Below are 11,202 nucleotides of genomic sequence, written 5' to 3'. Positions count from 1 at the left end.
AAAAAATTAACCAGTTGTGGTGGCGGGCGCCTGTAGTCCCAGCTACTCGAGAGGCTGAGGCAGGAGAATGGCGTGTACCTGGGAGGCAGAGCTTGCAGTGAGCCAAGATCGCGCTACTGCACTCCAGCCTAGGCGACAGAGCGAGACTCCATCTAAAAAAAAAAAGAAGCATACATATAATTCAGTGTTTCTTTATTGTGGTTCTATAGATGCCTAAAAAATAGTCTTCCCAGGTGGGCGCAGTGGTTCACGCCTGTAATCCCAGCACTTTGGGAGGCTGAGGTGGGTGGATCACTTGAGGTCAGGAGTTCAAGACCAGCCTGGCCAACATGGTAAAACCCCGTCTCTACTAAAAATACAAAAAATTAGCTGGGTGTGGTGGTGAGCACCTGTAATCCCAACTACCCGGGAGGCTGAGGTAGGAGAATTGCTTGAGCCCGGGAGGCAGAGGTTGTAGTGAGCCGAGAATGCACTACTCTACTCCAGCCTGGGCGACAAGGCGAGACTCTGTCTCAAAAAAAAAAAAAAAAAAAAGTCTACCCCAAGAGGAATGTTAAATTGAATTCCAGAGCATAAGGTGTGTGCAGGTATGTATTTCTGTGACAAATCCAAACATAGTTTTCTTGATCTTATAGTTCTTTAAATTCTGAAAACTTAGAGATTGACTGATAAGCCTGATCATAATATGTTTCCACTGCCCACTCTCTAATAGGGTTGAGTTTCCTTTGGAAAGATTATTAGAAATCTCAAGTCACCAGAACTTCAGCTTCAACTCTGTGACCCTATGCAAGTGCAGGCGTGATCAGGAATGGCCAGCAGTGGCCCCGATACCCCTTGAGTTGTAACTAAAAGTAGTTGATATTTTTGTCTCTTTCCAGCATTCATTTCTTTTTCTTGAATTTTTAGACTTCCCTCTAGTTTGTTCTTCCGTTAAAAGGTGTTTATTCTTTAGTAAATAAGTAAGTAGCTACTAAGTGATATAGTTAGATGCAGGCAATTGGATTGATTCAGGGAACTGTGTGTTATGTATTTGGTAGCCTGAGAATATGTAATTCCTGGGGTATTTTTTTAAGATACTCTTTTGAAAAGCTTCCACTGGTTCTTTTCTGTTCCTGGGGCCTGTATGCATAAAAGTCAGCCATCCGTGCTGTAAAGAACACGAGATGCTCATCGCCTCTTGTCATTTGCTTGTGCTTAATCTGTTTCATTTTCATTCAGCAAGTAACATTTTTCAAATGCCAGCTCCTGTGCTAGAGGCTAAGGATGCAGAGAGAAGATTCAGCCCCACCCTCAAGGAATGGACTCTCGCAAATTCCTGTCAGTTTGTCTCAATCTTTGGACTCATTGTTCTTTAGTCTTTACTCAGGTCTCTACCTCAGATTCTGCCTCTTTGCTCCAGTGATTTAAAAATGACTTGTGAGCCTATAATCCCAGCATTTTCAGAGGTTGAGGCAGGCAGATCACTTGAGGCCAGGAGTTTGAGACCAGCCTGGGCAACATAGCAAGACCCCAGCACTAAGAAAAAAATGTTTTTAATTAGCCAGGTGTGGTGGCACACGTCTGTAGTCCAACTACTTGGCATGCTGAGGCAGGAGGATCACTTGAGCTCGGGTGCTTGAGGCTATTATGAACTGTGATCGGAGTTTTGCACTCCAGTCTGGGCAAAAGCATGACCCTGTCTCTAAAAAGTAAATCAATAAAAAGATTTGTACTCATTTTTCATGTTAGTATTTTTAGTTTTACATTTCTCTTGCATGCTTACTTTTAAAATAATTGAGCCAACCTCTCTGTCCTTTTTTGTTACTGCATGTAAATCTACAGCCTTCTGATATAACCTAGGCTTGCGGAATCTTCCATCCATCACCTTCCTAGTACGCCTCTTGGCCCTTATTCCAGCAATTAGTTCCTTAAAACAAAGCCCTTTGTGTTGGTAGTGGTACTGTATAACTTAGTCTGTGCACTGTTGGACAAGGGGATTGACACACCCTTCCCTTCCCCACCACTGCAGTGGGAAAATCATTTAGAAGACTAAGCTCGATTTGAACCTAGGGCCCAAATTACCTACTGCAAATCAGTCCTCCTCCTCCCCCTGCCCCTCGCAAAGGCTAGAATTTACTGTGAAAGGTGACAGGCATACGTTCAATTCATTGTCTCTATGTTGACATATGGTCAGTATGAGGAAAAGGTCCCTAATATAGATCTGTCCCGTAGCATGACCAGCATGTTGTGGATTTCTGACAAATGCAGTGAAGGAGCTTTAGTTCAAAATACAAATATTTTAAGTGTTCACATTTCCTTTTATTTTTTCCATAAGGACCAGACTCGTTGATGGCAAGTCATCATCATCTTGCTGTAAATTTATAACACACTGATGAACAAGACCTTGGAGGAACTTGTAAAAGGAAGTCACTGAGGCCTTGTATCTTTAGGTGTCCGTTTTGGAGAGTGTATATATGCATGTGTAAGAAGCATAGGGGTGAAAGGGTCATGAAAACCTTTGGTTGAAAAAGGTGATGTAAGAAAATCTTTGTACTTTTCAGTTAACAATTCTACAAAATGAGAGCTGTCTTGGGAAACTGGGCTTTATGAATTCAAAAGTATATCAAATTCTTTATCTCTCATGTTTAAAATTGTTTGAACAGACACTTAAATAAATGTTGAACACCGGACTTTGCCTGATTGCTGTTCCTTTCTATGGGAAAAATATAAACCCTAATAGTAGGGTTTATATCTTTTAAACCCTTATATTTTATAAACCCTGATAATAGGGAAAAGATAAACCCTATTACTAGGGTTTTCCTACTATTTTCCTACTATTTCCCTTGAATAATAGTAGAAAAAAATGTTGGTCCCCACAAAGTTTTCATTCATCTCACCTCTCTGTTCCCCATTTGTGAGAAGGAATACGAAGCTGCACAGGCTCCCCTTTTAGTAACAGAGTCCAAGACTAGGGAGTCAGATCACGTGTTAAAATTACAGTATTGCACCATGCATCTTTGATTTGTATTTGCAGCCTTCCCACTACTTGGATTAAGTCGTAAAAATCACAGGTAACCATCGTCCAGTGGCAAAGTTGTGTATCTCTTTGTGTCCTTTGTTGCAATTAGCAACTCTTGTTAACTTAACCAGGAGGGACCTTAGTGGAAGAATATTAGGAATATATAGAATTGATGAGAAGACAAAAGAATTAGGGTTGAAATAAGCAACAAGGCAATTCTGGAGTTCCAGGAACCGTGGACTACTTGAAGGTATTTGTACTAAGTCCCACCAGGCCTTGTACTAATTGCTGTCTGGGCAGGAATATGGTAGTTAGCCAACCTTTTTTGGTCTTCTGTGCCAGTACTTACAAGGAATTCCCAGGGAAGGAGCATCCAGCTGGCATAGCTTGGGCCATACGAACACACCTTAATAGAGAGGAAGGGTGAACCCAATTGCAATCTCACCAGGCCTTGTATATAGAAAGACCATTCTTCAAAGGCAAATTCAGATGGATTTACAGGAGGAAGTTATTTAAGCAGCGAAAAGAATCAAGCAGTCACCCCAGGATAGTAGAAGGCATTAAGGATGGAAGCAGCCAGTACTCATTTTCCTTGGTAAATGAGGGTTAGAAAAATGTGCATATGTGCACTGGCTTTGAGGCAGGTCTCTCTGTTTCTGGCTCTCTCTATCCTCCCCTCCCCACCCACCCCTCCCAAGCAGTTACACTTTGATTTGTTTTGAGAAATTACGTTTTTAAAAAAGTCCTTGTGACTGCTTCAATGTTTACTCTCTTCACCCTATGGCACAATTTACCAGTTGTTAAATCTGCTCTATCCATAACTGCCCAGCTGTCAAGAATTTTACATTTAAATGTATTTATCAGTAGTGCAACTTTGACCTTTTGGACTCACCTGGATAAATTAATTCATCCCTTTGTCTGATTTTAGTTGGTTGTTGGAGATAATTTGTGTATATAGCATACACAGTTACCCAACTTTGCTTCATGATTAAAGCTGTAACTTTAAGGAAATAGTTATCCTGCCTAACTTTGTTATTAGAGAAATGATGATGGAATATCCTACATCTTATGTACACTTTCCCTATTTTCAAAAGAGAGTGCAGCCTTTCAAAAGAAATGAATATCCTGGACTGTAGTGAGGGTATTTATCTTTTTGCTTTCTATGAATGTTTAACAAGCTACAGCAAACCTAGGTGTAAGGAAAAAAATTATTAAATGCAGTTTTATCAAATCAATTTAAAATAATGATTTAGTGACACTCCTATTTGAGTCCCTGTAAAGCTCTAAATTTCTGTAGCTCCTACCTTCAACTTCTAAACCATTAGTGTAACGCTAAGCAAAACCACTGCGGACATTCTGAGCGTTACTTGGAGGTCTGGTGGGAAGTTGACCTACTGTGTTTCTCTTTCAGCATCCAGTCCTGGATGAGCCAATAGCTGAAGCTGTCTGTATTATCGCAGACACGGATAAATGGAGTGTGCAGGTAGCTACAAGTCAGAGGAAAGTGGCGGACAACATGAAACTAGGCCAGGATGTCCTAGTCTCTAGTCAGGTGTCCAGTTTGCTTCAGTCCATTTTACAGCTCTACAAGCTTCACCTCCCTGCTGATTTTGTAAGTACTAGTTCTTATATCACCAAAGAAACCTAGTTTTAAAATACTTTTAATGACATTTTGATTATAAAATCACAAATTCAAAAGTACTGTTTTAATATAATTGGAGGTTAGCATAACTAAAACCAGAACATGCAACATAAAACCAGCAACAGGATATATGTCAGTAACAACAGCTCTTCCGTGAAACAAATAACGAGGAGCAACACTGGAATTTTTTGGAACAAGGTATATGGTGCAGTAAATAAGGAATGGGTGGAGAGATCAAGCATAAAAGGAAACTGTAAATCATCCACTGGAGAACTCATGAGTTCTCCTTTTATTAGATTGATATTATAATAAGTAGGCCAGTTTCTGAAGGGACTATAGTTTCTTTTGTTAAGCAAACATTTTCACAGAGGTTTTAAGGATAAAATAGAATATCGTTTGTGTAAACATTTCCAACTTTGAAGTACTAAAACACATGTAAGATTATATCAATTGTTGCTTTTTTTTTTAAGACAAGGTCTCACTCTGTCATCCAGGCTTGAGTAGTGCAGTGGTGTGATCTCTGCTCACTGCAACCTCCGCCTCCTGTGCTCAAGTGATCCTCCCACCTCAGCCTCCTGAGTAGTTGGGACTAGAGGCATGTGCCACCACGCCAGCTAATTTTTGTATTTTTTGTAGAAATGGGTTTCGCCATGTTGCTCAGGCTGGTCTCGAATTCCTGGGCTCAAGCAATCCACCCGCCTCTGCCTTCCAAAGTGCTGGGATTATAGGTGTGAGCCACCTCGCCCGGCCTAATTGTTTCTTTCCAGATAGGATTTTAAAATCACTTTTGTAACAATACTTTAAACACAAACAACAAACAGAGCCTATACACTCTTAGAAAAGTATCAGTAGCTCCCCCCTAGCCACTGGAATTAACATGCACAACAAAATCTTCTCAGTATCTGCCTATGTGCAGAGAAATTGAAAGAAAATACATTTAGAGAGGGAGGGGGAAAGGTTTCAAAAGAAGAAAAGCGTTTCCAGTGATGAACACTTAAAAAGAGAGAGAGAAGCTTAAGGGCATATGGCATATAGCTGGGTAGAGCCTGGATGGGCTGACCTCAGAGACAGGTGTGTGAGGAAAGAGTCTGCTTTCTCTGCTGTTCCCTACTGTCTGCCCAGCGCTGTACTCTGCAGCACAGCCCCTAAACCAAAGCATCTGTTACCTGCCTCCTGGCCTCCAAAACTGATGCAAACCTGTTTACCCAACAAAGCAGGAAGTTTTTAAATATTAATTACCTACACTAATTGCTAATGCAATGGTCATTGTCCTGGGTTTTTATGACCAAATCTATACTTGTACCGATTCCTCAAAAAGAGTCAAGACTTTTGTGGCTTTGAAGAAGGTGCTCTGAAATACCATCCGGTTGTTATCAAAGTCGTGACAGTGTGCAAAGCAGGAAGACCACTGAGCGTAGCTGGGTTATGGTCTAGGCTTTGCCGTTGATTAGTTGCGTAACAATGGACAATTCTGAGTCTCTCCGAACGTCAGCTTTCTTATTTGTAAAAGGAAGATAGTACCTGTTCAACAAGGGTGCTATGAGAATCTTCTGAAAATTAAGGATGTAACTGCTTTTTATTGCCAAAGCACCATGCCAATATTATAAGATACTTTAAAAGCCATATATGTTAGCTTTAGAGTCCAATAGCCTGGGGTCAAATCCAAGTTCTGCTACTTCCTAACCATGTAATCTTTCAAAACCTTAATTTCCTTATCTGCAAAGCTGGGGAAATAATAGAAGCTATCTCATATGGTTATGAAATTATATTAGAGAATGAATGTAAAGCACTTGGAATAGTGTTAGATGTTATAAGCACTCAGTAAACAGTTACTATTAGTTTGATAGTCAATAACAATTAGTTTCATGAAACAATGGTTGCAAAGACTGACAACAACTTTTTTCCAAACTCTTTATTTGTGCTTTAAGCTGAAGCGTACTCTTGCAAGACATCTGTCCCTGGGCAATATGAGAAGCACTTACAGATTATTATGATCTTATTTTTTGTTCTACAGTAGTAGGCAGTTTCTCCTTCTAAAAGCAGGTTGAATTATGCTGATTTAGAGGCTAATGCTTCCTTTTCTGTAAGAGAAGGAATGTATATTAGACTTCATAGTTTACTTCATAAGTATTTGCCAAACTTTTATATTTCATTCTATAATACATAGGTCTTGTCATAGTTGATATCTTGGTTATCAAAGCAATAAGTTGTTATAGTTAATTCTTTTTACTTCATTTGGACAGAAGTATGTTCAAGCACTTACTAGTATGAATGACTTATTTAACCTGACAAAACCAAGATCAAAGAAAATTTTATCTGCAGTTTAAAATTCTCCTTTAAAAAATCACTTGAATGAAACCTGTGATGCAATGGCTTTTAGAACCTTCAATACAAAAGAGAAAGTAGCTATTTGAAATTTCAGAAGTTAAAATTGGAGAAATCCATGTCAGGAATAAAATCCCAGAAAGAGGAGTTTAAAAAAAAAAAGCCCCAGCATGGTTCAATTGAATAATCAAGTCTTTTAAAAAATGGTTTTAGTTTTTTTTGGTTTTTTTTTTGTTTTGTTTTGTTTTGTTTTTGAGACAGAATCTCATTTTGTTACCTGGGTTATAATGCAGTAGTATGATCTTGGCTCACTGCAGCCTTGATCTCCTGGGCTTAAGCAATCCTCCCACCTCAGCCTCCCGGGTAACTAGAACTACGGGTGTGTGCCACTATGCCCCAGGTAATTTTTTAATTTTTGTAGAGACGGGGGGCTCCATATGTTGCCTAGGCTGATCTTGAACTCCTGGGCTCAAGTGATCCTCCTTCCTCAGCCTCCCAAAGTGCTGGGATTACATGCGTGAGCCACTGCACCTGGCTAAAAGTTGTCTAAATGCTTTGATGTCACATCTAGTATATATTTCATATAGACCACAGTTTTTATTTCCACATTGCATCATACAGTTTTCATATAGACTGTGAACACTGTAATTACTTTTTCCAATCAGAAAGGATTCAATGTAATATGAATATTGTTTTTAATATTTTGTGACTTATTAAAAATTTTCTGTTTCACTCCATAAGGAACTTAAAGCTAATAAGAGATCCTTTTGCCACTTTACTTGGAGGATCATTTCCATGAGAACTGGTGAAATCCTCCTTGCTTTATTACTCTTAGTCACTTAGCAGTTGTGTTTCATCCACCTGACACAATGCATTTAAGATTTTAAACCAACGAAAAACTGAAAAGATTGCATCTCTGATAGATATTTTCTCCATGTCACTGATCAGCCCAGATGGTCAAGATCAACATTTTCAAATGCATCTGTTAATCTTTTTACCTTGAAAATAACAGGCCTAATGGTCTAGAAGAAAATTATGTATGATGGAATTACCCTTGCCAAAGCCATCAGGTGTCTTACTGAAGATGCTCGGGTAGCTCTGCCTGCCAAATGCAAAAGCATTTGCCTCTGGTGAAAGACACAGATGGTTGCTGTTCTCTAAAAAATGAAGCTGAACACAATTCCAAGGGTAAAGATGTCCTGAAAATAATTGCCTTTTCTTTATTGTTATTAAAGACCTAGTTAAAATATTCTTGAAAGCAAAAGAAAAAAAAAAAGTTGTGGGGGAGGTTCAGAATGACCTCTTCCAGTCAGTCTCCTCTGGAAATGTACTGGGCCAAAGTAATCTGAGATATTGGGGAAAAAAACAACAAAACCATACTGTTTACTAAATTATTCACAACAAAAATGCAAATTGCTATGTGGTTACATGTAAATTCACATTCTCAAGATTGTTTAGCTATAAAAATTATATCAAGGAGTTCTTAATGTGGAAAAGGATTATTATAAAGTTTTCAAAGGCAAGAAACATACTTTTGGAATGATTTCAACTGTGAAAAAATACTTGTTCAGAAAGACTAGAATAATACATATGTAAATCTTAATCGTTAGCAAAAGTAAACTTTGTTTTACAAGAACCTATTCTTATACCTGGTAGTGGTAGGGTTTGAGATGGCTTGTGATTTTTTAACTGTGTTTGAAACAGATGAGATTAAAGCTGTATAGTTAGAAATGAATTAAGAAATTTCTGACTTTTAAAATGTTGGCAGAGATTTGACTTCTAGCCCTCATTGTGAATGTTCTTGGCTTTGCAGTGCATCATGCATCTTGAAGATAGACTACAGGAGATGTACCTTAAAAGCAAAATGCTGTCTGAATATCTCCGGGGACACACACGAGTCCATGTGAAAGAATTAGGTGTCGTACTGGGGTGAGTTCTGGGAAGTGCCGCTACTTCTCCCTTTAATGGGTATCCCTAGCATTGTACCCACTGACATGTTTAGCCTGTGCCACCCTAAACCTGAGGCCCTGGTAACCCATCAAAGTATGTGGAGTCCATCAGATACGTGCCTCTGCAGCTCCCCAATGAACAGCATGTGCCTTTATCTGATACTGGGTTTCACACCCACAGAGAATCGCAGGACTTCAGGCTGGTCATGCTTTGTTACGCCTCTCCGTTAATCCCACACTGCCCGCTTCTAGTAACTGAGTAAGATGCTGAAGTCACAAGCTGTGGGACATGCTGCAGCAGCTTGTGTTTACATGTCACTTCCTGGAGGAGGAGTAGGTGGGCACATTCCACCTGGTGGCAGGAAAGGCCCTTCTAGGCTTGAGGAGCCTGCCTTCGTGTCTGTGGGGGGACAGTGCTTTCCTTCCCTTATTATAAGCCCACTGAAGAGGAGACTTGTATGTTACTAAAAATGCCTGTCATCCTCCAGAGGGTATTTGCCATAATTTCTCTAGGGGAAGTAATTCTGACTTTTGTTTTACTATCTGCTTGATATTTCAAAAGAGAACAGAAAGACATTGTACATTTGGGGAATTGCCCTGCTTATCCATGATGCTGATTCCCCTCGCTTGGGAGAAGAAAATATTGTTTATAATGTCGACGTTTAAATTCTCAAAGCCTCCTAAGAGACTGGGGCTTTCATATTTTCTTTAGATTTCTCATCTTTCACACCCAGAATGTGACGCCTGTGTTGTTTGGCTCTTGGCATTTCCTGTCATAGATTATTCTTACATAGTTTATTTACAAAGTATTTCCCCCTTATGAGGTGTTTGCTTTTGCAATTAACTTGCAATATGTCCCTTTGTCATTTATTTTTTTGCATTTGTTTATATCTCTCTACCAGCCTCATACTTCAATCCTGCCTTATTAGATTTTTTTTTTGTTTTTTATGTGCTTTTAAGTTCTGGGAAATGTGCAGAATGTGCAGGTTTGTTACATAGGTATACACATGCCATGCACGTTTACTGCACCCATCAACCCGTCATCTACATTAGGTACTTCTCCTAATGCTAACCCACCCCCAGCCCCCAACCCTCCAGTAGGCCCTAGTGTGTGATATTCCCCTCCCTGTGTCCATGTGTTCTCATTGTTCAACTCCCACTTATGAGGGAGGACATGCGGTGTTTGGTTTTGTGTTCTTGTGTTAATTTGCTGAGAATGATGGTTTCCAGCTTCATCCATGTCCCTGCCAAGGACACGAACTCATCCTTTTTATGGTTGCATAGTATTCCATGGTGTGTATGTGCCACTTTTGCTTTATCCAGTCTATCACTGATAGGCATTTGGGTTGGTTGCAAGTCTTTGCTGTTGTGAATACTGCCACAATAAATATACGTATGCATGTGTCCTTATAGTAGAATGATTTATAATCCTTTGGGTATATACCCAGTAATGGGATTGCTGGGTCAAATGGTATTTCTAGTTCTAGATCCTTGAGGAATCGCCACACTGTTTTCCACAGTGATTGAACTAATTTACACGCCCATCAACAGTGTAAAACTGTTCCTATTTCTCCACATCCTCTCCAGCATCTGTTGTTTCCTGACTTTTTAATGATAGCCATTCGAACTGGCCTGAGATAGTATCTCATTGTGGTTTTGATTTGCATTTCTCTGATGATCAGTGATAAGCTTTTTTTCATGTGTTTGTTGGCCACATAAATGTCTTCTTTTGAGAAGTGTCTGTTCATATCCTTCGCCCACTTTTTGATGGGGTTGTTTTTTTCTTGTACATTTAATTTCCTTGTAGCATCTTGATATTAGCCCTTTGTCAGATGGATGGATTGCAAAAATGTTCTCCCATTCTATAGGTTGCCTATTCACTCTGATGATAGTTTCTTTTGCTGTGCAGAAACTCTTTAGTTTAATTAGATCCCATTTGTCAATTTTGGCTTTTGTTGCCATTGCTTTTGGTGTTTTAGTCATGAAGTCTTTGCCCGTGCCTATGTCCTGAATGGTATTGCCGAAGTTTTCTTCTAGGGTTTTTTATGGTTTTAGGTTTTATGTTTATGTCTTTAATCCATCTTGAGTTAATTTTTGTATAAGGTGTAAGGAAGGGATCCAGTTTCAGTTTTCTGCATATGGCTAGCCAGTTTTCCCAACACCGTGTATTAAATAGGGAATCCTTTCCCCATTTCCTGTTTTTGTCAGATTTGTCAAAGATCAGATGGTTGTAGATGTGTAGTGTTATTTCTGAGGCCTCTGTACTGTTCCAATGGTCTATATATCTG

At 39.4% G+C, this 11,202-nt stretch overlaps 2 protein-coding genes across 7 annotated transcripts in view; one reads left to right on the top strand and one right to left on the bottom strand.

Moving 5' to 3' along the window:
- FNIP2 (folliculin interacting protein 2) overlaps positions 1-11,202 on the top strand; it is a 140,446-nt gene that overhangs the window by 120,053 nt on the left and 9,191 nt on the right. For all 6 annotated transcript variants that reach the window (XM_017859712.1, XM_017859710.1, XM_017859707.1 and 3 more), the window contains 2 exons: positions 4,410-4,610; positions 8,779-8,894. In XM_017859712.1, coding sequence (XP_017715201.1) covers positions 4,410-4,610; positions 8,779-8,894 — 317 coding nt within the window. The remainder of the gene's footprint in view (positions 1-4,409; positions 4,611-8,778; positions 8,895-11,202) is intronic.
- SPMIP2 (sperm microtubule inner protein 2) overlaps positions 6,537-11,202 on the bottom strand; it is a 131,989-nt gene continuing 127,323 nt past the window's right edge. The window contains exon 5 of the mRNA XM_017859714.1: positions 6,537-6,721. Coding sequence (XP_017715203.1) covers positions 6,707-6,721 — 15 coding nt within the window. The 3' untranslated portion in view covers positions 6,537-6,706. The remainder of the gene's footprint in view (positions 6,722-11,202) is intronic.

The sequence above is a fragment of the Rhinopithecus bieti genome, unplaced genomic scaffold (assembly GCF_001698545.2).
Source record: "Rhinopithecus bieti isolate Rb0 unplaced genomic scaffold, ASM169854v2 scaffold_50922, whole genome shotgun sequence".
NCBI lineage: Eukaryota > Metazoa > Chordata > Mammalia > Primates > Cercopithecidae > Rhinopithecus > Rhinopithecus bieti.
Note: the sequence above shows the minus strand (reverse complement) of the source record. Positions and strands in the feature narration are given on the sequence as shown.